The sequence below is a fragment of the Oryctolagus cuniculus genome, chromosome 14 (assembly GCF_964237555.1).
Source record: "Oryctolagus cuniculus chromosome 14, mOryCun1.1, whole genome shotgun sequence".
In the NCBI taxonomy this organism is placed as follows: domain Eukaryota; kingdom Metazoa; phylum Chordata; class Mammalia; order Lagomorpha; family Leporidae; genus Oryctolagus; species Oryctolagus cuniculus.
The window spans coordinates 85,282,452-85,308,802 of NC_091445.1; the positions used below are offsets into that span (position 1 = coordinate 85,282,452).

Consider the following 26,351-nt stretch of genomic DNA (forward strand, 5'->3'; position numbering starts at 1 on the left):
ACCTGGATGAGGCTCCTGGCCCCTGGCTTCGGCCTGGCTCATCCCTGGCCATTGTGGCCACTGGAGTGAACCAGTGGATGGAAGATAGTGCTCACTTGCTCTCTGTTTATCTCTCTTTCCATCTGTTTCTGTCTGTAACTCTGACTTGCAAATAAGTAAATCTTTAAAAAGGAGAGACAAGTAACTGGAATCCTGGTAGTCATATTCTTTATAAATCTAATAGCAACTTCAAATTTTTTACATGTCTTTCTTGCTCTTTGATTTCACTATAAACTGTTTCCCCAAGAACTTTCTATCTTCCATGTGAGAAATCAAGTCAGATCCAACATTTGTTTTTATCACCTGTTTCTTCACTAGTTTTATGCATTATTATTTTCAGTCATAATTCACAGCAACAGTGAAATAATTTTCCTTGTAGTGCTGGGTGCCCCACTCCACACCATCCTCAACTTTGGGACTCAAGATGACAAGGGAAGGTTGGTCTGGTCCATTGCTGCTTGCTGGGTTGTTGTGGCAGAGAAAAGGACTGCTGCAGCATGTTATTCTAAGAAGTGCTTACACCCAGAAACAATATGTTATTTACAGTGAGATTTGTTTGCCCTAGTCAGGTCTCATTGCTATGCATAATTTTGGAGAGACAGAGAAACAAGCCATATATTCAGAAAATAAACCATAAATCAGAAAAATCAACCACATACTAAGAAAAAGACTAGTATATTTGTAAAGAGCTATGGTGTACCACAACTATGAAAATTTTAGTCTAATTCCTTGGAAAATTTGAACATGATGAATAATGTGTAAAAATTATCAAAAATAAAAATAGAAAACATAAATACATCAGTTACTAAACAAGTGGATTTTTTAAAAAATTTAAAATCTGCCCCTAAGGGCCATCATTATGGCACAGTGGTTGCCTGCATCGCCTATTAGAGTGCATGTTTGAGTCCCAGCTTCTCTTCCAGTACAGTTCCTGCTAATTAGCCTGAGAAAAATAGAAGATGGCCCTGCCATCCATGTGGGACACCTGGCTTCTACCTAGCCCAGCCCTAGCCATTGTGGCCATTTGGGGAGTGAACTAGCAGATGAAGGTATCTCTCTCTCCCACTCCCCTCTCACTACTCCCATTCCCCCTACCTCCACCCCAGATATCACTTTGCCTTTCGAACAAATAAAATAGATCTTTAAAAAAGGAAAAGCAATTCACCCCATACCTGAAAACACTATGGGCCCAAATGGCTTTTGTAAGACTGCTTCAGACGCTAAAAGATTGTGAGGTTAGCAGTATCAAGAATTAAAGAGACTGAGATTTTATCCTAATTGCGTGCTAACAAGTTACTCAGCCAGTTTCATGAATGCTGGCAAAAGACATAGACTCATCTCATGGGTAACAAATAAAGAATGGTTTATTTCTCACAACAGTAGCCAAAGTAGCAGCATTTGTGCTAGACACTTTAGTTCCATTTTCCATAGGGCATCAAAAATAAGGCCAAATGGCATCTATGCATGCAATGGGGTGTGCTACATAGAACTCTGAGCTTATGTAATGCTAATCTTTTGTTAGAGGTGTTAAATATATTTTGTTCCAAGACTATAAGGAAACCTGCCCTCTATCCCAAAGGAAGACACTTTATCTTCCAAGACTATTTGTTATATAATTGTCTTTCAAAAGATAGTCCAGAACAAAGGCAGTTAGTATCTCTGCACAGATTTGCAGATATACAACTAAACTAGACAAAAATAGCAAAAACAGAATTATAAAAAAAACTCACTTTTAAAGTAAGCATAAAAATATAATCTTAAAGTATTAATAAGCTTAGTCTATCAATGTATATGAACCAAAATATCAGGAACATATGAAATTTATCCTGAATATAAAAGAATGATAAAACATTGGAAAATCACTAATAATTTTTAAAAATTATTTCCTTCATTTGAAAAGCAGAGAGACAAGACAGAAACTGACAGACTTTCCATCCACCAGAGCTAGGAACTCCATTCAGCTCTCCCACGTGGGCGATAGAGACCCAATTACTTGAACCTTCACCTACTGCCTCTCAGGATATGCATTAGCAGGAATGCTGAATTGGGAGCAGAGCTGACACTCAGACAAAGGCACTGTGATATGAGATGTGAGAGTCCTAGGTAGCATCATAACTGCTATACCAGATACCTGCTACAGGTTTTTAAAGATTATTCTGCATTAGAAAAATCTGCTAGTTAAATTCATCATGTTAGTTTATTACAGTAGAAAACCATATGAAGCTCTCTGTAGATACAGAAAAATTAGGCAGACTTGACAGTAATAAGTGTGTGAAATATTAGTACAAGAAGCCAAATCTTCAGATTCCTTGAAGAGTACAATTTTTACTATAGTATTTATTTATTTAATTGAAAAGAAAAAGGATAGAGAAAAAAACTCCCATCCACTGGTTAAGTTACCAGCTAGGCTAACCAGGAACTCGACCCAGCTTTCCCATATGGGTGGCAGGAATTCAGTTACTTGAATTGTCACTAAAGCCTCCTGAAGTATTAGCAAGAAGTTAGAATCAGGACATAGGGAGGGTATATGAACCAAGCAATCCAGTGTGTGATGCAGCCATCTCAACTGTTAGGCCAGACACCCACTTGTATGCATATTTGAAATATGGGTTTACTTTAAAATAGTATAGTTAAAATATACTAAAGTGTATATAAAATATACTAAAGAATGTCAGATATGATCTTTAAACCATGTCTTCATACCAGAGTAATTATTAGCCTATCACAAATACTAGGACATAGCTGAGTCTGTAAAACATGAATTCCCAGTGAATAAGTGCTTTATTCTATTCATTCCAATTTTTTTGAATGAAGTAATTATATATGTGAACACTGATCATTACCATAATCGTAATATCTCCTAGACCATGCATTTTGAATGGGGTCAAAAATTGGTTCTTGGGAGACACAAAACAAAGTCTTTGATATTTTAATAGTTTCCGACCTTCAGAAGTTCAGCCATTCCAGATACAATTTTCATCCGTAACATTTAATTCACATTATTAGAGAGAAATCAAGTTTAAATTCAATCTAAACTAATTTATTGATTAGATTTGTTATTTTTAAAGGAGTTTAACTAAATTTTTCCCTTTATGGGCCTAAAAATAGTAAATAAAAGATTGAGAAACACTGTTCTAGACTTGAGTATTCCTAAGAAACAGTGTTTGGATCACCTAGAAAAGCTGTTGGGATTACATTTCCCTAAACTCATGCTATCCAAAGTAGAATGCCCATGGGTTATGAGCAAGGCTATTCCTTGCTATGTGGGAAGATAATATTAAAATGTATATTTCTCGGCCGGCGCCACGGCTCACTAGGCTAATCCTCCGCCTTGCGGCGCCGGCACACTGGGTTCTAGTCCCGGTCCGGGCGCCGGATTCTGTCCCAGTTGCCCCTCTTCCAGGCCAGCTCTCTGCTGTGGCCCGGGAGTGCAGTGGAGGATGGCCCAAGTACTTAGGCCCTGCACCCCATGGGAGACCAGGATAAGTACCTGGCTCCTGCCATCGGATCAGCGCGGTGCGCCGGCCACAGCGCGACGGCAGTGGCGGCCATTGGAGGGTGAACCAACGGCAAAGGAAGACCTTTCTCTCTGTCTCTCTCTCTCTCACTGTCCACTCTGCCTGTCAAAAAAAAAAAAAAAATGTATATTTCTCTAGCAGAAGGAGTCTTTAGTATTATTTAGTGAAGTCTGACACTGGCATTCTTTATCTCATGTAACATGATACGTAGTGTTAACTAAGGAAAAACCGGAAATTGACAAAAAGCATAGGGCTGACTTCATTAGTTTATTTTCCATGTCTTGCAATATACTAAAGTTTACAAATGCCAACCTAAATTGATTACAATATATTATCTAATTTTGGCTAAACTACCAGCACAAAGTACTTAAACCAAATTCTATAAAAAACAAGATTGAGTAATCATAATGCCAAGGAAGGCAAATAAAAAATGAAAAAAAAATTTTTTATTGCGAAAGAGTTGTAGACAGTGAAAGAGAAACAGAGAGAAAGGTCTACCTTCTGTTGGTTCACTCTCCAAATGGCCACCACGAAGCCGATCCGAATGGCCGATCTGAAGCCAGGAGCCAGGTACCTCTTCCTGGTCTCCCATGCGAGTGCAGGAGCCCAAGCACATGGGCCATCCTCCACTGCACTTCCAGGCCACAGCAGAGAGCTGGACTGGAAGGGGAGCAACCAGAACCAGAAACCGGCGCCCATATGGGATGCCAGCGCTGCAGGCGGAGGATCAGCCAAATGACCCACAGCAATGGCCCCAAAAATGGAAATACTGACATATCATCATGATAAAAGCTTCTTGTAAGGTATAAAAATGAACAGTTGAGGCTGGCACCGCAGCTCACTAGGCTAATCCTCCGCCTCACGGCGCCGGCACACTGGGTTCCAGTCCGGTGCGCCGGCCGCGCTGGCCATTGGAGGGTGAACCAACAGCAAAGGAAGACCTTTCTCTCTGTCTCTCACTGTCCACTCTGCCTGTCAAAAAAAAAAAAATATTTGAGCAGTTGACTAGCAATATAGATGAATACAGGTGCCAAACGTTATTAGCCTCTCCACAGAAAGGAAGCAGAAGAGTAAATAAATAGCTGTATTTCAAGGTAAACACATTGGAAACCAGCAAGGAAGAAATAAGAATCCTTTAAGACATTAAGACTAAAGATAGCAGCATATTCAATTGAATAAGGCATACTGGACAATAACCATGGTTTCCTGGCCAAAAAGAAGCCCCATTAAGGAGAAAAAGTGAATGGCAGAGTCTCTGTGGGACCCATCTGTATGGGAGCCAGAACCTTACTGACAATGGTGTTCCACAGACGTCACAGGCTTAGAGCCAAGTTAATGGGAGCCACCTAGAATCTGCACCGTAGCTTTGCCTCCGGGAATATTACAACTGTCTTCCCCCAAAACCCAGAGCCTAGGTTGCTACAGCAGTGTGACACTGGTGGCAGAATCACACCACTGGCTGATCATCAACCAAAGGAATGAATCCTAGCACAGATTCTCTACCCCTGGTGGCTACTTTCCCCTCAACCCCTGGCTTGTATCCATACTGCAGGCTCTCTGTAGCCACAGTTATGACCAGCCTGGAGTTGATCCCAGTTGCTTCTGACTCCAAAAGCATGTTTCCAGGACCAGATGCTTCCCAGAGCCACCACTACTGTCAGATTCATATTCTAATCCAAATGCCCCCAGTCACCACTTCTAGCCCACCTCCACTTCTAGTCCACGCCTCCAGTTGACTAGAGCACACATCCACCATACCCAATGCCAGCAACTGTGCAGTTCTGTGCCATTACTTTATCTACATGTCAAACCCTCCACTATCACTGCTGAGGAAACAGAGTAAATGTTTTTGGCACTACACTTCCATTGCTGAAGTAGCACCATCTGAGTGTACTACTCTTGCTATATGTACCTCACTGCTCAGGTCACTAGAGTACCCCTTCTCCATGTGACTTCAGATCCAAAAGTTTTATTTAGTCATATCTCCAAATGCATTCCAACCAAACCCATCAATTAAAGCTAATGACTAAAGACAGACTATACTAATGTGCCCAACTAGAACAAAATCCATATAGCCTACAGAACCAACACCTTAAGACACATCATCTGGAGAGATCATTCACTACAAAACTCACTAATAAAAATGGTGTGGCCCGGGAAGGCAGTGGAGGATAGCCCAAGTGCTTGGGCACCTGTATCCACATGGGAGACCGGGAAAGAAGCACCTGGCTCCTGGCTTCAGATCAGCACAGCGCCGGCCATGGCAGCCATTTGGGGAGTGAACCAATGGAGGCAAGACCTTTCTCTCTCTCTCTCTCTCTCTCTCTCTCTCTCTCACTGTCTGTTACTCTACCTGTCAAATAAATAAATAAAAATCTTTAAAAAAAAATGGTAGGGACAGCCAACCCACCTTAGATGCAAATCTCAACAAAGAGACACAAAAAGTATGAAAAACAAGTAACATAACACCTACAAAGAAACTCAGTAATTCTCTAGCAACAGAGCCCAAAGAAAAGGATGTTGACAAAATACCTAACAAATAATTCAAGGAAGGAAACTCACTGAAATATAAGAGAATACAGACACTTCAAATAAATTAGGAAGACAACGCATAATGTAAATGAGAAATTCAAGAAATACAAATTCTGAAAAGGAAGCCAGTAGAAATCTTTGAAATGAAAAACTCAGTAAGTCAAATAAAAACAGATGAAAGCCTCAGTAGCAGAATAGATTAAGCAAAATATTTGAACTTGAAGACAGATCTTACAAAATACCAAGTCAGACTAAAATAAATAAAAGGAATAAAGACAGACTCTGAGAAAAAAAGATTTGAGTTTAGAGAATCACTGAAGAAGAGAATAGAAGCATAGAAAATACATGCTATGAAATTACTGCTGAAAACTGTATTGATCTTGGGAATGATATGAACATCCAAGCACACTGGACCCCAAGAACACATAAGAAAAGTCCCTCATCATGGCATATTATAGTCAAACTATAAACAACACGGTTTTTAAAACTACAAGAGGAAAGAGCTAAGTCACATATAAGAGAATCCTCCTTAGACTAACTACAGATTTTCTCAGCAAAAACTATACATGCCAGGAGAGAATGGAATGATATATTCCAAGTTCTGAAGTTAAAAACTGGCAACCAGGAATACTATATCCAGAAAAGCTATACTTCACAAATGAAAGAGAAATGAAAGACTTTCCAAGACAAGCAATCTTTTATCTTGGGGCCCACCTTGTGTTATAGTGAGCGAAGCTGCTGCCTCCGATGCCAGCATCCCATAGCAGTGCCGTTGCATGTCCTAGCTGCTCCACTCAGTCCACTCAAGATCCAGCTCTTTGCTAATGGCCTGGAAAAAGCAGAACATGGTCCAAGTGCTTGGGCCTCAGTCAGGCTGTATGTTTTAAAACTTTTCCCAGAATCCTTTTATTTAAGGTATACAAACTTCATATATTTCGTAAGTACAACTTCAGGAATTAATCTTTGGGCAGAAATATTATCTAATTACAAAATACTGATTAAAAATTAAACGTTGTGGGGCCGGCGCTGTGGCGCAGCAAGTTGGAGCCCTGGCCTGAAGCACCGGCATTTCATATGGGCGCCGGTTCTAGTCCCAGCTGCTTCTCTTCCAATCCAGCTCTCTGCTATGGCCTGGGAAAGCAGTGGAAAATGGCCCAAGTCATTGGGCCCCTGCATCCACATGGGAGACCCAGAGGAGGCTCCTGGCTTTGGATCAGCGCAGCTCCTGCCGTTGCAGCCATCTGGGGAGTGAACCAGCGGATGGAAGACCTCTCTCTCTGTCTCTACCTCTCTCTGTAACTCTGTCTTTCAAATAAATAAAATGAATCTTAAAAAAATTAAATGTTATAAGAAGTCAGGCAAAAAATTAGGAATTAAAACCTATTTGATATGTGTCTCTATAGTATATTCTAAAACATTACTTATTTCATGACTTTTTTTAATTTCATATTTTAAATCTAGGTAACTACAACCTACAAATACACATAACCAACAAAATTGAATTATTTTTTATTAAAGATGTTTGACTTTAAATAACCATACTTATACCCTTATAACAGCATCCTAGCCAACAGAAGCAGCGGCCTAATCTATAACCTAATGTGTAACAGTACTCAGTTGTTAAAATGGATGAACCAGAACCTTCTTCAAGCTAAAACCTTATAGAACCTACCTCGCTAGAGCTGTTACCAAGTATGAGAACTACGTTTTCTCTGTTCGGTTTATTGTGCAGTCCCTGCTCTCCTACAATGACAAATAAATAAAGTATGCAGTAGGTGAATATAAAACAAAAGATTAATAATTGGGTTATTAGCCTTTCAAAAATTGAGTTTTAGGTTTAAATTCCTGCGTTATTAGATATTAGTTATCCAACAAAACAAGCTGCCAATTGGGCAAGTTTGTATTCACACTCTAAATAATTAATATATAAAATATAAGAAAAGACAACATTTCACAAGATGTAGTATTTCTTCCAAATGTCACATTCATTTAGTAATTAGTGGCCTACAGATAATTTGTATATTTGCTTTCTCATACCAATCAATCCCCTGAAGTATAACCATCCTTTGAAATTTATAAAAATTAAAGCTAAATTTATTCAAAGTCATCTCTATTTCTATGTCATTTACTTATTGTGAAAACCAGACTTTTTTTCTCATACTATCTTGCCCAAAAAACTGCACTGAATCAGATTCTTAAGTCATAAGTTGTAATTATGGTGATCAAAACTTGACAAACTATATTTGTATTAACAGTTGTAAAAATAAAATATAAAGTGGTTAAATTTAGAAAATATTCTCATGTGAAAATAATCACATCTGATGCTCACAAATTTTTTAAGTGATAAGATGATATGCATGAGAAATCTGGGACCCAAAGAGATAGTTCCCTTGCCTCAGGCAGGAGTCAGAACTAAGGCAGTCTCCTAAGTCCATATCCTATGTTCTTCACCAACTTTACTGTGGTTGCCCTTAACATCTGACCTAGTTAATAGTTGCTCATCATTGAGAAAAACCATCAGGAACACAAAATACCACTCAATTACCTAAAGATATCTTTGTTTATGGTTATTGTTCATATGTAGCCTCCTTTTCAGCACTTACCCTGAATTTAATGAAATTTAAAATATGTCCACCTCCTAGGTTTCCACAGACGGGCAGCTCCAGTTACAAGAAGGCAGTTCCCACATGGTGCACACAGAATGGATTATCTGCACTTTGAGGATGATAGCCGTGGATGGTGGTTTGACATGGATATGGTGGTCATCTATATTTATTCAGTGAACTGGGTCATTGGATTCATTGTGTTCTGCTTTCTTTGCTATTTTTTCTTTCCGTTTTAGGAATTTTCCTACCTTACTATAATTGAACAATCATAAATGATGTAAATAACAATTGCTTAAACCTTTTTTAAATGTGCTTTGAAGTTTTTATAATATTGCATTGTATAAATTGTTGGTGTTTATAAAAAGCCTGAGAATAATGGACTTATTTATTAATGATTTTCATTAACAAACTAAACTTTACCCAAGAGCTAACCTAGCCAGCACTTAGCAACAATGTTCTATTAATATCATAGTTCTTGGTTTAGGGTTTCGGGTTCCACTTTTACAATGTCATTTTTATACTTATCTTCATTGTACAGACTGAGATTTTGTCTCCACTTAGAATAGTAAAATACAAAATGAAATGATAATCTGGACAGACAGTGTATCTTGATGGCTAAAATATTTAGTCAATCACCATTTATTCTCAGGCAAATTATATATATTAAAGATAAGTAATATTCTCTGGGAACTAATTTAGCAGGGTATATTCAGGTTTGGTTTCCAGTTATCTCTGCCTATGCCCCCTTCTATTATCAAGAAAACTTACCATCCTTTTTGAACAGACCTAAAAATATGTTTAGTGTAACAGTTTTAGTTATTATAAGCAACAGTAGTAAATACAAACAATGAGACTAATGCCCATCAATAGACATTTCAGAGAACAATGTTAAAATTTTCCAAATTGCAGGATGAATCACCTGAAAATATTTTTTAAAATTACCGGCTTTCAGGAGTCTAATAAAACAATGCATGTCCAAAATGTAATTTAGTGATTCATTGAACTAAAATATTGTTAAATATATTGTCAATGTGCAATAAAGAGTGACTTTTAAACTTTTTTACTGTTAAGTCATTCAATGTATGGAATAAAGAATTGTTGCAATGGCCTTAGATTTACAAAAAGAAGACGTGACATTTATTTTTATTTATAGTTGCACTAATCCTTACAAGTTTTTCCTTATTAGAAGAAAAAAAGAAAATTTTCCAATGTGGGAAGAAAATGAGGCAAGGTATCCCAATGTTAAAAGGTAAAAAAGATACAAAGTATCATAAGCTTATTTTTTGGTTACTTGAGTGATCTTTGTGAAAACTAGGACAAAAGTTTTGAATATGAATTTGTCATCCAGCATTCCTATACTATGTTGTCATATATCTGATAGCAATAAGCATGGTTTACATGAAATGGGTGAATCTCTTATGGCACTATAATATTCCCAGTCCATCCAACATAGATCAACATGGATCAGTCTGTAACAGTTCAATCTTAAAAAGTCAAAATTTGTCCTGATTACTGCTAATGTATTTGAATAAAAGACTAGACTGATGGTATGTTACATACTAAAAAATACATACTAGTACAGTTTGTTATTCTAATATTGTTGTATTTAAAATATTTTATGAAAGAAAATGGTAATGTATATTAGACATTATTACATCCAGAAAGCAGAAACTAAATACAATTAGAAACAGATAAATTTTTGCTTATCATCACTAACTTATTGATCAAGTAAATATAAGGGAAAATGTCAGCCTTCCTGAAATATATATATTGAAAAATCAGTAAAATGCATATTAAAACAGGAATAGTATTTTAAGAACTTTAAATGTCAACCATTTCCTAACCAACTCTCCCAGCTTTGCACAGTAGCAATACAAGGGTACTTCAAAAAGATCACAAAAGATGTCATTAATAGTTTATTTGGGTGAAAAAAATTTTTAAATCCATTCATAGTTTCTCATAACATATATTTTCATAAACAATTTGAAGACGCATGTGATTTTTAAATTTTTTCACAAAAATATATTTTAATTCCATTTAATTCCTAACTTTTTAAAGTATTCACATATATCTTTATTAAAAGCTGATTTTAATTATATATAAATTAAAGTTACTAAATGGTATTATAGATTTTTCAGGGAGGCTCTTTTTTAAAATTTTATTTAAGGTATACAAATTTCATGTATTTCCTATATACAGATGCAAGAACATAGTGATACTATCTACTCTACCATCTCTGCCGCCCATATTCCCACCCTTCTTCCTCCTTCTCCTATTCTCATTTTTTACAAAGATCTATTTTCAGTTACCTTTAAACTCATAAGATTAATATTACACTAAGTAAAGAGTTCAACAAATAGTATAAAACAAAACAAAACAAAACAAAAAAAATGCTGTCTCTCAACACTTGAGACAAGGGCTGCTAAAAATCATCACATCTCAAAGTACCAATTTCATTCCTATAGCTTGCCTTTTAGGTACGCTACTAGTTACCACAGATCAGGGAGAACTTATGGTATTTGGCTTTTTGGGACTGGCTTATTTCACTAAGTATAATGGTTGTGAAACTGTTTCTAAATTTAGTTTATAGATGCGAATCTTTTTTATTTTTAACTTTTATTTAATAAATATAAATTTCCAAAGTAACAACTCTTGGACTATAGAGGCTTTTTCACCCCATAACCTCCCTCCCGCCCACAACCATCCCATCTCCCACTCCCTCCCCCATCCCATTCTTCAAGATTCATTTTCAATCATCTTAATATACAGAAGATCTACTTAGTATTTACTAAGTAAAGATTTGAACAGTTTGTACCCACACAGACACACAAAGTATAGAGTACTGTTCTAGTAATAGTCTTACCATCAGTTCACATAGTACAACACAAAAGGACAGAGATCCTACATGGGGAGTGGGTGCACAGACTCCAGTTGTTGATTTAACAATTGACACTCTTATTTATGACGTCAGTAATCACCGTAGACTCTTGTCATGAACTGCCAAGGCTATGGAAGCCTCTTGAGTTCACCAACTCCAATCTTATTTAGACAAGGCTGTAGTAAAGTGGAAGTTCTCCCTTCAGAGAAAGGTACCTCCTCCTTTGATGGCCCGTTCTTTCCACTGGGACCTCACTCACAGAGATCTTTCATTTAGGCCATTTTTTTGGCCACAATATCTTGGCTATCCATGCCTGAGAAACTCTCCTGGGCTTTTTAGCCAGATCTGAATGCCTTAAGGGCTGATTCTGAGGCCAGAGTGCTGTCTAGGACATCTGCCATTCTATGAGTCTGCTATGTATCCTGCTTGCCATGTTGGATCATTCTCTCCTTTTTAATTATATCAGTTAGTATTAGCAGACACTAGTCTTGTTTATGTGATCCCTTTGACTCTTAATCCTTTCATTATGATCAATTGTGAACTGAAACTCAGCACTTTGACTAGTGAGATGGCATTGGTACATGCCACCTTGATGGGACTGAATTGGAATTCCCTGGCATATTTTTAACTCTACCGTTTGAGACAAGTCCGATTGAGCATGTGCCAAACTGTATATCTCCTCTCTCTCTTATTCCAACTCTTATATTTAACAGGGAGCACTTTTCAGTCAAATTTAAACACCTAAGAATAATTGTGTGTTAAAGAGTTCAACCAATAGCATTAAGTAGAGCAAAAAAAAAAAAATACCAAAAGGGATAAAGTATTAAGTTGTTCATCGACAGTAAGGAAAAGGGCTGATCAAGTCATCATTTCTCATAGTGTCCATTTCACTTCAACAGGTTTCCTTTTAAGTGTTCAGTTAGATGTCACTGATCAGGGAGAATATATGATATTTGTTCCTTTGGGACTGGCTCATGACACTCAGCATGGTGTTTTCCAGATTCGTACATTTTGTTGCAAATGACCAGATTTCTTTTTTTTATTGCTGTATAGTATTCTATAGAGTACATATCCCAGTCTACTGTTGATGGGCATTTAGGTTGATTCCAAGTCTTGGCTATTGTTTAGCTATTGAATTGAGCAGCAATAAACACTGAGGTGCAGACAGCTTTTTTATTTGCAAATGTAATTTCCTTTGGGTAAATTCCAAGTGGGATGGCTGGGTTGTATGGTAGGGCTATATTCAGGTTTCTGAGGAATCTCCAGACTGACTTCCATAGTGTCTTTACCAGTTTGCATTCCCACCAACAGTGGGTTAGTGTCCCTTTCCCCCAACATCCTCGCCAGCATCTGTTGTTAGTTGATTTCGGTATGTGAGCCATTCTAACCTGGGTTAGGTGAAACCTCATTGTGGTTTTTATTTGCATTTCCCTGATGGCTAGTGATCCTGAACATTTTTTTGTATGTCTGTTGGCCATTTGAATTTCATTTATTGTGGGCAGTGAGAGCCGTGGGTTCACCCTCCAATGGCCACCGTGGCCGGCGCATCACGCTGATCTGAAGCCAGGAGCTGGGTGCTTCTCCTGGTCTCCCATGTGGCTGCAGGGCCCAAGCATTTGGGCCATCCTCCACTGCACTCCCAGGCCATAGCAGAGAGCTGGCCTGGAAGAGGGGCAACCGGGGCAGAATCCAGTGTCCCGACCGGGACTAGAACCTGGGGTGCCAGCACCTCAGGCAGAGGATTAGCCTATTTAGCCGTGGCGCTGGCCTTTGAATTTCCTCTTTTGAAAAATGTCTATTGAGGTCCTTGGACCATCTCTTAAGTGGATTGGTTGTTTTGTTGTTGTGGAGTTTCTTGATCTCTTTGTAGACTCTGGTTATTAATCCTTTATTGGTTGCATAATTTGCAAATATTTTTTCCCCAATCTGTTAAGTTGCCTCTTCACTTTCCTGTTTCTTTTGCAGAACAGAAACTTCTCAATTTGATGCAATCCCAAATGTTAATTTTGGCTTTGACTGCCTGTGCCTCTGGGGTCTTTTCCAAGAAGTCTTTGCCTGTGCCTGTATCTTGCAGGGTTTTTCCAATGCTCTCTAATAATTTGATGGTGTCAGGTCATAGATTTAAGTCTTTAATCCATGTTGAGTGAATTTTTGTGTAAGGTGTAAGGTAGGGGTCTTGCTTCATGTTTCTGCAGGTGGAAATCCAGTTTTCCCAGCACCATTTATTGAATAGACTGTCCTTGCTCCAGGAATTGGTTTTGAATCCTTGATCAAATATAAGTTGGCTGTAGATGTTTGGATTGATTTCTGGTGTTTCTATTCTGTTCCAATGGTCTATCCATCTGTTTTTGTACCAGTATCATGCTGTTTTGATTTATAGATACAAATCTTTAAACTGATAGGTATTACTATCTAATAAATGTTTTAATATTTTAAATATATAAATACCCATAAAAAGAAAGCATAATCTAGAACAGTCTCAGTATATTAATAATATCCATATTGACTAATAACTCAATCTGAAAGCTCTATAATTTTTCACATTAAAAGTAAATTTAGAAATTATAAACAAATTTTTAAATTTGATGCAGATGGAACTAAAAGCTGCTAAGCATTTTTAAGACTTACCTGACTATGAGGTCAGATAGAACCTGAGATGGAAAGAGATCTTTCATTTCCTTCAGGCATCCAGCCCACAATAGCCATTCAATAGATGAACTTGAATTTATAAATAAAATACATAAATGAGCTTTAGAGTAAAACAAAAATAGTGTTATGTTCTTCTTCTTTAGCATCAATTGTTTAAAAATTCATTTTCCAATGAAGATCCAAGGAAAGGAAAAGAAATTTTTCAATTTTTAAAATTTTCATTTGCATTTATTATGAACTATTTGCACCTTTTTCAGGAGTACTGTGCAGCTTTTCAGCACCAATACCTGGCTTACACTGACTACAATGGACAAGCGGCCTTTCCATTTGTTTGTGTCTTGTCTTGGGCGCCTACCAGCCCAAGCCCCTTTCTTCCAGTTCTTTATATAGAATACATTGCTATGAACCACCCCAGTGTGCTACAAATCACCAGAACCCATTGTGCTCACCCTGCTGTGTTTTGGTACATGCTATCCAGTCTTCCTACATCTGCGCCCTCCCTTCCCAGCCTCTCACAACCAGATTTTAAATGCAAGTCTCTCTTATCCTCCATATATGCAAGAGAACAAAGTGTTTGTCTTTTCTGTGTCTGGCTCATCTCACCTAACATTGTGATCTCCCGTTCCATGCATTTTGCTGCAAGTATCTGGACTTCATTCTCTTTTATGGCTGAATAATATCCCATTGTACACATATATCAAATATTCTTATACATGTATCCATCAGTGGACCTTTTAAGTTAATTCTATACCATGGCTAGTATGAATAGTGCTACAATGAACACATGGCTGCAGGTTTCTCTTTCATGTATGGATTCCATTTCCTCAGGTTATATACTAGGATAACTGCATCGAGTGGTTGATCTGTTAAGTTTTTGTCTTTTTGATAATAGCCATACTAACTGGAGTGAAATGTTGTCTCACGGTTGTTTTGATTTACCTTTCTCTGATGGCTAGTGATATTGAGCATTGTTTTATGTTGGCCATTTGTACTTGTTCTTTTGAGAAATGTTTGCTCAGAGTCCTTGTTCATTTCTTAACTGGATTGGTTATTTGAGTTTCTTTAGTTCCTTATATATTTTGGATATTTTGTCCGATACTACTTTGACATTTTCTCACAATGTTTATTGTTTCCATTGCTTTGCAAAAGATTTAGTTTGGTGTGTCATTTATCTACTTTTTGCTTTTATTGCCTGTGCTTTCATGTTCTTTTCCAAAAAGTTGTTACCTGTGCCAATCTCTATTTTTTCTTCTATTAGCTTCATAGTGTCAGGTCTTACTTATAGATCCTTGATCCATTTCAAATTGATTGTTTTACAGGGTCAAATGTAGGGAACTTGTTTCAATTTTCTGCATAAGGATATCCCGATTTCTCAGCACCATTTATTGAAGATACTGTCTCTGCTCCTTAGTATACCTTTTCCTCCTTTGTCCAAGATAAGTTGCCTTTAACTGTGTGGTTTCATTTCTCAGTTTCTCTTCTGTTTCACTGGTCTATGTGTCTGTTTTTATGCCAGTACTATGCTGTTGTGGCTACAGTAGCTCTGTAGTATGTCTTAAAATCTGGTATTATGCCTCCATCTTTGCTGTTTCTGTTCAAGAGTCTTTTTATTTGGAGTCTTAGATGTTTCCATGGGAATTTTAGGATTTATATTAAGTTTTACAGTCCCTGAATTTGAGAGGTCTCTTCCTGTTTGTGTATCCTATTCAATTTGTATAAGGGTTTGTAATTTGCATTGTAAAAATCTTTCACATCCTTGGTTAATTTATTTGAAGGTAGGTTTTTTTAGTTGCCATTGTGAACAGTATTGCCCATATAATTTCCCAGCAAGTTTATTATTGGAATATAAAATGAGTTTTATATGTTGATTTTATATCTTGCAACATTACTGAATTCTTTTCTCAATTCTAATAATCTCTCAGTGAAATCTTTTGGTTTCCTTATACAGAAAATTCTGTTATCTGCAAACAGGAATAATTTTAATTCTTTCTTCCCTATTTATGTCACTTATTTCTTTGCCTCATTGCTAAAGTTTCCAGAACCACACTGAATAAGAGTAGTGAGAGTGGACATCCTTTTCTAGGGTTCAGATCATGTATCTGTTGACATAATTATATGGTTTTTATCCTTCATTCTATTGATGTGATGTTATATTTATTGACTTGCCCATATTGACCCATCCCTGAATCCCTGGCATAAATCCTCCTTGTATATTATGTATGATCTCTTTGGTGTCTTGGATTCAGTTTGCTAGAATTTTTACATCTGTATTTATCAGGGATATCAGTCTGTACTTTTTGTTGTCTCCTTGCCTGGTTTTAGTATCAGGATGATGCTGCCTTATAGAATGAGTTTTTCAGTTTGAGGGAATAGCTTGAACAGAATTGTTGTTAGTTCCTCTTTCAGTGTTTGGTAGAATTTGACAGTGAAGCCATAGATTCTGAGTTTTTCTTTGTATGGAAACGTTATTATAGAGTATGTTTCATTATTCATTATTGGTCTGTTCAGGTTTCTTTATGTCTTCATTGTACAATTTTGATAAGTTTTTATATCCAGAAACGTATGCATTTCTTCAAGATTTTCTAATTTGTTAACATGCAGTTATTCATAGTAGTTCCTAATGATCCTCTGCATTTCTCTATTATCAGCTATAATATCTCTTTCATCTCCTATTTTATTAGGGTATTCTCTCTTAGGCTAACAGTTTATCAATTTTATCTTTTCAGAAAACCAACTCTCATTCATCTTTCATTGTTTTCTTAATTTCTATTTCATTTAGTTCTGCTCTGTTCTTTATTATTTTTCTTTCTACTGACTAATTTTCTTGTTTTTCTGGGACCTTGAAATGCATAGTTAGGATGTTTGACATCTTACTGTCTTTATGTAGGTGTTTTGCTGTTTCACATAAGCTTTGATATGTTGTGTTCCCAATTTCATTTGTTTCAAGGAATTTAATTTTCCTTTGAGTTCTTTAATAACCCATCTTCATTAAGGAAGAAGTTTTTCCGTGCTCATGGACTTTGATAATTTCTAAAGTGTCTTTAATTGTTGGTTTCTTTTTACATTGTGGCCAGAAAAGATACGTATGATTTCATTTTTTCCCTATATATCAACATTTGTCTTGTGGCCTAAGATATGGTCTAGAGAATGTTCATGTGGTGATGAAAAGCACGTGTACTCTGCACATGAGATGGAGTATTCTGCACGTCTGCTAAGTCCATTTGGTATAAAGGGTAGTTTAATTCTGATGTTTCTTGGAAGTTTGTTGTTGTTGTTGTCTACATGACCTTATTCATTGATCAAAGTCCCCCATTAATATCACTATTATTTTAGACCCTAACATTCCATTTTGATCTAATGTTTTCAGAAACTGGATACAACAGAATTAAGCACACATGCATTTTATAATCACCATATCTTGTTGATCCAATCCTTTGGTCATTATATAATAACCATCTTTGTCTCTTTCCACAGGTTTTGTCTTTCACTCTATTTTGTCTGATATAAGTATAGCTGTTCTTGCTTGATTTTAGTTCCTAATTGCATGGAGTATCTATTTGCATCCTTTCACTTTCGGTCTGTCTTTACAGATGAAATGGGTTTCTTGTAGGCAACATATCTTTAAGTCTTTTTTTTAATCATCCATTCTAATTGGGGAATTTTGTCCATTGACATTTAGAGTTATAATGATAAAAAATTACAGATCCAAGCCATTTGTTATTTAATAGTTCTTCTGTTTATCTGTATTGCCATTTATGTATTCTAGTGGGTTTTATAATTTCACATGTGCTCATGGCTGAAGTTGTCTGTTTTCTGGATGTAGGATAATGTTAGTCATCTTTTATAAGGCTGGTCTGGTGATGAATTCTTTCAGTTTTTACTCATCTTCAAATGGCTTTTTCTCCTTCACTTATGAAATACTGCTTTATGGCTGACACCGCAGCTCACTAGGCTAATCCTCCGCCTGCAACGCTGGCACCCTGGGTTCTAGTCCTGGTTGCTCCTCTTCCAGTCCAGCTCTCTGCTGTGGCCCGGGAAGGCAGTGGAGGATGGCCCATGTGCTTGGGCCCTGCACCCACTTGGGAGACCAGGAGGAAGCACCTGGTTCCTGGCTTTGGATCGGCGCAGCACGCAGGCGGTAGCAACCATTTGGGGTGTGAACCAACGGAAGGAAGACCTTTCTCTCTCTCTCTCTCTCTCTCTCTCTCTCTCTCTCCCTCCCTCCCTCCCTCCCTCTCTCTCTGTCAAGGAAAAAAAGAAATACTGCTTTACTGGGTAAATTATTCTTGGCTGGCAGTTCTTTTATTTCAGAACTAAGAATATATCATTCCATTCCTCATAGCCTATAATTCTGCTGTTAGAACATTTTCCTATACAGGTTACTTTATGATTTTCTCTTGAAAAATTTATAATTCTGTTTTTATAATTTTGAGTTTGACTTTAATGTGTTGTGGTGAGGCATGTCCATTTTGGGTCCTTCACATGTCCTGTACTTGGGTGTGTCCAGATTGAAATAACATCAAACATTTCCCCATTAAATGGGGTTTCTATGCCTTTTACTTTCCTTTCCATCAGCAATTCCCATTATGTGAATATTAGCTTCTTTACTTGTGTCCCAAAGATCATGGAGGCTGCCTTCATTCTTATTTATCTGATTGGAATAATTCAAGACCTGTTTTTAAGTTCTGATAGTCTTACTTCTGCTTTATCTGCTGCCGAGCCATTCAGCTATATTTAATTTGCCTTATTGAGTTCTTTAAGATTTGTTTGCTTCTTTAAGGTTTCTGTTCCTGCTGAAGTTCTCATTCATATCATGCATTCACTTCTCATTTCACTTAACTTTATATTCTTTTATCTAGGAATTATAATCACTCTTGAATTCTTTCAGACATTTCATTGATCTCCCTTTTGGTGGATTTTGATATCTCAAAGTATTATTGGTTTTTTTGAGGCATCATATTGACTTGTTTCTTCAGACTTCTTGAGTCCTGTGCCTGTGTTGATTTTTGCACAAGCGATGTGTCAATTGCTCCTATTGCTGTTAAAGCATGGTTTTTGTAGATTAAAGGCTTGTTTCTAAAGATGAGTTTTTGAGTATCACTTTTATAAGCTGCTTTGGCTTTTGGATGCTAAAGTGCAGTCTCCCTGTATCTTTCCACTGTTGACAATGTCAGTAGCCACAGGATCTCGGTGGTGGTAGCACTCGTTAGGGCAGTGTTGGGCCCAAGTCCAAGGGGTGTGTGCCTCCCCTGTGCCCACTGAAACTTGCATGGGCTTACACCATGGTAGGACTGGAGTCTAGGGAACTCACCAAAGCCACATGAGGCTGGAGTATGCAGCCCTGTACCATGGGCTGGTAGATCCAACAGCCACACTAACTGAAGCAAGATGCTAGAGAATTGAACTACATATCCTGGGAAGATATGTATTCCCCCAAACACACCAAGCAAAGCCGTGGTACTCTTGTGCCATGGCAGGGCTGTGGTCTGGTGCTCACCAACAGCAAGGCTCATTCAGAAGGCAGCTGAACAACCTGGTCAGATGTGGATGGCCAACTGCACCCACCAGAGCTGTGGTACACTTCAGCTGCTTCAGGGTTGGTGTTCAGGGCACTAGCCAGAACCACAGCAGGATAGAGATTGGAACTGTGTAGCTCAGGCAGGTGTCTACGACCAGCCTTATACCACACAGCTAGGGCAAGCTCAAGCTTTCCCAGGGCTAGAGTTAGGGATGCTCACCAAAGCCGAGGCAGGCTGAAGACGGGAGCCATGCAGCCCAGGCTGGTATGTACAAGCAAACATGATGACAAAGCGCAGGCTTGGACTGAAGCGAAGCTAGAGCCTGCTAGAGATGGGAGCCATGCAGCCCAGGCTGGTATGTACAACCAAACATGATGACAAAGTGCAGGCTTGGACTGAAGCGAAGCTAGAGCCTGCTAGAGATGGGAGCCATGCGGCCCGTACAGGTACCTGACCTATCAGAGCCCCCAGTGCTGCAGTGAGCTCAGCAGGAGAATCAGGGCAGGGCGGAGGCCTTCTCCTGTCTGCAGTTCTCTGCGCTGCCTGGGGTGGGAAGGAGAATGCAAGGGAATGGCTCCAGGTCTGTAGAACCAAGCCTTGCCCACACTGCTGTGTTGAACCGCCTGTCCCAGGTAGTGCAGAAGACCACTTGGACTAAGGTGGCAGGGTCTCTGTTGCTGCTGGCTCCAGCTGGGTCTGTGAGACTGCAGTCCCTTCTGTGGGTGCAGTGGGAAGTCAGCACTCAAGGACGGGGATATGCAGGGGCTTCAAGAAAAGTCTTGAAACTGATTTATCTCATAACGTTATTTAATACTTTTATGAGATTTCTACCAACCATTTGTTTTTACTGAGTTTTATTAAGGTGAAGATTAACTATAAACACCGCTCACGCATTCATTTTTAAAAATGCTCAAATTGATGTATATTTATGAATACTTTCAGCATATAATTCATTTCTTGATTTTAAAAATGCAAACTCACAAACCCATACCAATATATTTTATACTCAACCGAAGCTAGAGGAATGTAAATTAGGATATAAGGGAATCAGAATTTATACTGTACTAATACTTACCACTATGAATTACCAAGTTCAAGAATAAATAACATTTCATATTTCCATGTCTGCCTTATTATTGAATGCCACTCTAGTAGTAAATGCTAAATACAACAGCAGTGCCATCAATTTCACTTATTTCTTAGAATTTATCTAAAATAGATGTCATGGTATAAGCGAAAAAAAAATGAAAGTAACAAAACTTCACTTAAGTCTTTTATATGACTAAATAAAAAATCATTTAAAAGATTTGAGAGGAAGAGTTGGGGTGGGGGAGAGACAGAGAGGTCTTCTATCCTCTGGTTCACTCCCCAAATGGCCACAATGGCTAAAGCTGGGCCAGTCTGAAGCCAGGAGCCAAGAGCTTCTTTCAGTTCTCTCACGTGGGTGTAGGGCCTAAGCCCTTGGGCCATCTTTGACCGCATTCCCAGGCCTTTAGCAGGGAGCCAGATCAGAAGTGAACAGCTGGGACTCAACAGGCACTCATCTGGAATGCTGGCATGGCAGGCGGGGCTTAACACAGTACACCACAGCACCAGCCCTGAAACTGCTGTTTAAGAACTGTGTAATCTGGATCAGTTACTAAAGAATGCCATGGTGGGGCCAGTGTTGTGGCACAATGGGTTAAGCAGTCACTTGCAGTGCTGCCACCTTATATCAGAGTGCTGGTTCAAGTCCTGACTGCTCAGCTTCCCACGCAGCTGTCTCTGCTAATGTGCCTGGGGAAGCCAGGCCTGGGCCCCTGCTGGCCACATGGGAGACCCAGAAGCTCTGGGCTCCTGTCTCCAGCTGCCCAACTGCTATGGTGATTTGTGGAGTGAACCAGCAGTGTGGCTTAAAAGATAAATCCCATTTGGGCACCCGTTCGAGTCCTGGCTGCTCCACTTTCAGTCCAGCTCTCTGCTGTGGCCTGGGAAAGCAGTGGAAGATGGCCCAAGTCCTTGAGCCCTTGCACCCACATTGGACACCCAGAAAAAGCTCATGGATTCAGATTCGCACAGCTCCAGCCATTACGGCCAATTGGGGAGTAAACCAATGGACGGAAGGCCTCTCTCAATGCCTCTCCTTCTCTGTTAACTCTTTAAAGTAAATAAATAATCTTTAAAAATAAGAGAAATGTCAAAGATCTAATGATGCATCATGAAGACAGAAAAACAAGAGCAAACCAAACCCAAAATCAGCAGGAAGAAATAAGATCAGAGCAGAAATAAATGAAATTTAAACTTAAAGCAATACAGAAGATCAACAAAAAGTTGGTTTTTTGAGAAAAAAAAAATAAACCTCTAGCCAAACTAAGAAAAAAAGAAAATTAGAGATGAAAAAGGAGATATTTCAACTGACACCACTGAAATACAAAGGATCATAAGAAACTGCTATGAAGAACTATATACCAGTAAACTCAACGAAGTGGATAAATTCATGGATTCATATAACCTACCAAGGTAAGTCAAGAAGGTATCAACAATCTAAACAGACCCATAACAATCAATGAGATTAAAGCAGTAATGAAAGTTGCCCATCAAGGAAAAGTCTTGGACCTGATGGCTTTACTACTGAATTCTACAAAACATTCGAAGAGGAAATAACAATACTCTTCACGCTATTCCAAAATAGACAACAGGACAGGATTCTGCCTAACTCTTTTTATGAGGCCAGCATTACTTTGATACCAAACCAGACAGGACACAAAAAGAAAACTACAGGCCTATATGCTTAATGAATATAGATGCAAAGATTCTCAGCAAAATTCTAGAAAATCAAATCCAAAACCGCCAAGATTATACATCAATATCAAATGGGATTTATCCCATAAATGCAAGGGTAGTTCAACATTCACAAATCAATAAATGTCATAGACCAACAGAATGAAGAACAAAACCCATCTTATCTCTATAGATACAGAGAAAGCATTTGCTAAGATTCAATACCTTTTCATAATAAAAGCCCTCCACAAATTAGGTATAGAGGAACATTCCTCAAAATTATAAAGGCTATGCATCACAAATCAACAAGCATCATCATGGGGAAATGAATGGGGAAAAGCAAAACGATTCCCCTCAGCTCTGGAACAAGACGAGGATGCCCACTTTCACCACTCTTACTCAGCAGCAGACTGAAAGTTACAATGAGAGCAACTAAGGAGGAGAAAGAAATCAGAGACATCAGAATTGGAAAAGAGGCAGCCAAATAATCCATGTTTGCAGGTGACATGATGTTGTATGTGGAAAAACCTAAACATCCACCAAAAAGCCGTTAGAATTGATAAACCAAGTCAGTAAAGTTGTAGGTTACAAAATAAATATACAAAAAAGCAGTTTTGTCTGCTAATGCTGAACTCAAAAAAGAGAAATCAAGAAAGAAATCCCATTCAAAATAGCCACAAAAAAAAAATCAAACATTTAGGAATAAATTTAAACAAAGAGGTGAAACTTCTTTACAATGGAAATTCAGAAATTGATGAAAGAAATCATCAAGGATACAAAAAATTGCCCATGAATTAGAAAAATAGATATTTTGATGATATTTATACTACCTAAAGCAATTTACAGATTCAATATAATCTATCAAAAATGCCAATAGCATTCTTTACAGAGTCAGTGTGTGATTTCTGAAGTTTACATGTAAAGTCACTTAGTCTAGGTGAGATAATGCTTCTTCTACAGTCAAATGCTCTACCCCTGAGCTATACCCCCACACCCTAAAATAATGCTTCTTCTATTTTGAGATGTATCTTGCAGTCATGTTTTTAAGTAAATGTTTTATCTAAAGTACACAGCAGACTGTCTTTTGCAACAAAAAGGAAAAGAGCTGTTTTGCTTAGAAAAAAAAGTTTCCTTAGACTATGATGTTATTATCATCTTATTACCATAGAAAGTATGCACTGTGATGTATGTGTTTTCCTGACCCTATAACAGAAACATACATGCAAAACACACTTTACCATGCCCACTGTTACTTAAAGTCTGCTATGGTACAGTAGATACATTTTGAGTATTTTTCCTATTTCAATAATTACAGAAGTAGCTATTAGACTTAGGAAGTTTGTGGTTACTTCTTTTTACATATATTATCAATCTATTAAGTACTTTAAGACATCGTCCTAAGTTTCTTTCACTCTCTTACATATTTTTAAGTTTATGAACCTCACCCAAAGATGATCAAGCAGATAAAATGATAAAATATCTTCCCAGTAAAATGGATGTTTATTATTGATACCAACACTTGTAAGAAATAACTATCACTCCTCTAAGAACCTGGTAAATGTTTTACTTGCTTTACAGGTGTCATCTTGCCCACCAACAAAACCATTCAGAGGAAAAGGGAACCGAGAGAAGACAGCAGTTAACATTTGCTTAAGAAACTTCTGTATCTTAGATACTTGGCTGATCACATTAACAAGTTATCTAATCTTCCCAGTACTCTTTGGATTTTATGTTATCTTTAAGTTACAGATGAGGAAGAAAAGTTAAGACGCAGAAAGTGATTAAAAAGTGATTGAAAGCCAGCGCCGCAGCTCACTAGGCTAATCCTCTGCCTTGCGGCGCCAGCACACCAGGTTCTAGTCCTGGTCGGGGCGCCAGATTCTGTCCCGGTTGCCTCTCTTCCAGGCCAGCTCTCTGCTGTGGCCCGGGAGTGCAGTGGAAGATGGCCCAAATCCTTGGGCCCTCCGTCTGCGTGGGAGACCAGGAGAAGCACCTGGCTCCTGGCTTCAGATCAGCGTGGTGTGCCGGCTGCAGCAGCCATTGGAGGGTGAACCAATGAAAAAGGAGGACCTTTCTCTCTTTGTCTCTCTCTCTCACTGTCCACTCTGTCAAAAAATTTAAAAAAAAAAAAAGTGATTGACTTAACTTCTTTCTGTCCAATTGCAAGAGCTGTGCTCTTTTCACTACACTGTCCATATCATAACGTGATGAGAGTGAGCTGTCACTGAGGAAGCTTGATAGTAATACTGCTACACAAGTATTAGTAACTAAAAGTGGTCTGGATTAAGAATATAAGAATGAAATACTTGCATTCTGTTAATGAACATTTTTATCAGTAGCAATGAAAATTGTCACTATCTGTGAGACTATTTAGTATGCAACACTGCATTTGCTAGTACCTTTCATACTGTGAGCCAATTTTGACTTGTGGTGGCAGCCTGCAATGCTTTGCTGGGAGAAACCTGAGGTTACGTCTGGACTCAAAGGGAAGACAGTGCTCTGATCTACTTGCAGTGCCACTTGTAATTACGGGGAAGTAGAGTGACAAGGGAGACTTGACCTGTCTCATAAATCTGCCATCCTTTGAAAAAGGTCCAGAAAGTCATTCATGTTTTAGAAGTTGGTCTTGCCATTCGTTGAGGAAAAAGAAAACTGTAATTTAGTGGCCATCATCAATAACACTATGACACATTCCAACTTACCAGTGGGATATAATTAGTAGTAATTACAGTCCTAAACTTCTCAGTTTGACATAACAGGAACCTATTTGTGAATTACAGATTTTTAAAACAAAATTATATAGCTACAATGCAGTTTAGTTTTCTCATTCCAAAATAACTTTAAAAATTATGCAAGGCCTGTCTCCCAAAAACAAAGTATATATTCCTGATTTACACGTGCCACAGGGGGAAAAAAAGAGGACACTAATTGATATGCTGGTCTGAATATTTGAAGCCGAATCAGAGGCAGGACTACCGTACAGCAATCAACCTAGATTGGAAGTCAGCAACAACATTTCTTAAGCCTTCAAATGCCTAGCAATCTTGTTCAAATGCATATTTTTACCCAGAAGCAATCTGTTCTACCCATCTGCTGTCCCTTGGACCACGCTGAGGTTGAAATGATAGGTATCAAGAGACGCTCATAGGAAAAGAGGGCAATGAATATTGTTTATCAATAAAACAACACTCTCCCAGGATGACTTTTCGCATTGTTTTGGGGTAGGAGAATTATATGATCCCTGATATCCTATATACAAGAATTATAATGAATTATACCATAAGTAATTTTATATAAAGTTGTTAAGTGACCTTTTGAAATTATTTGGTGGATTTTAAAGTCCAGGTAGCAATACATAAGTAATTTTTTAAATTTGATTTACAGGTTTTAAAAGTCTCACTTTTTCCTATTTTCTCTTATGACCCACCGTCTGACCTTTATGACTGTCTAGATTCTACTGAAACAGAACAAACGTGAGAGGACAGCATTGTGTTGTAGCAGGAAAAGCTGCCAGCTGGGGCACCAGCATCCCACATGGATGCCAGTTCTAGTCCCAGCTGTTCGACTTCTGTTCCAGCTCCTTGCTAATGGCTTGGGGAGGGTGTTTCAGCCCTTGTCACTCACATGGGAAACCGGGAAGAAATCCCTGGCCCTTGGCTTTTCCCTTTTCTTTTTTCCTTTCCCTTTCCCTCTCTCCTTCTTTTACCTTTTCCCCCTCTCTCTCTTCTTCTCTTTCCCTTTCCCTCTGTAACTCTTTCAAATAAATATTTTTTAAAGAATATGAGTTCAGATATTACAAATAATACATCTGGAGACAGAATAAAGCATCATGGCACATCTGCTCACTTCT

General features: G+C 38.1%; 1 protein-coding gene across 5 annotated transcripts in view; it reads left to right on the plus strand.

Moving 5' to 3' along the window:
* The window catches only part of RNF180 (ring finger protein 180), a 241,324-nt gene extending 231,570 nt beyond the window's left edge, over positions 1-9,754 (plus strand). For all 5 annotated transcript variants that reach the window (XM_070056912.1, XM_070056914.1, XM_070056916.1 and 2 more), the window contains one exon: positions 8,732-9,754. In XM_070056912.1, the coding sequence (XP_069913013.1) occupies positions 8,732-8,931 (200 nt within the window). In that variant the 3' untranslated portion in view covers positions 8,932-9,754. The remainder of the gene's footprint in view (positions 1-8,731) is intronic.
* The last annotated feature ends 16,597 nt before the right edge of the window (positions 9,755-26,351 follow it).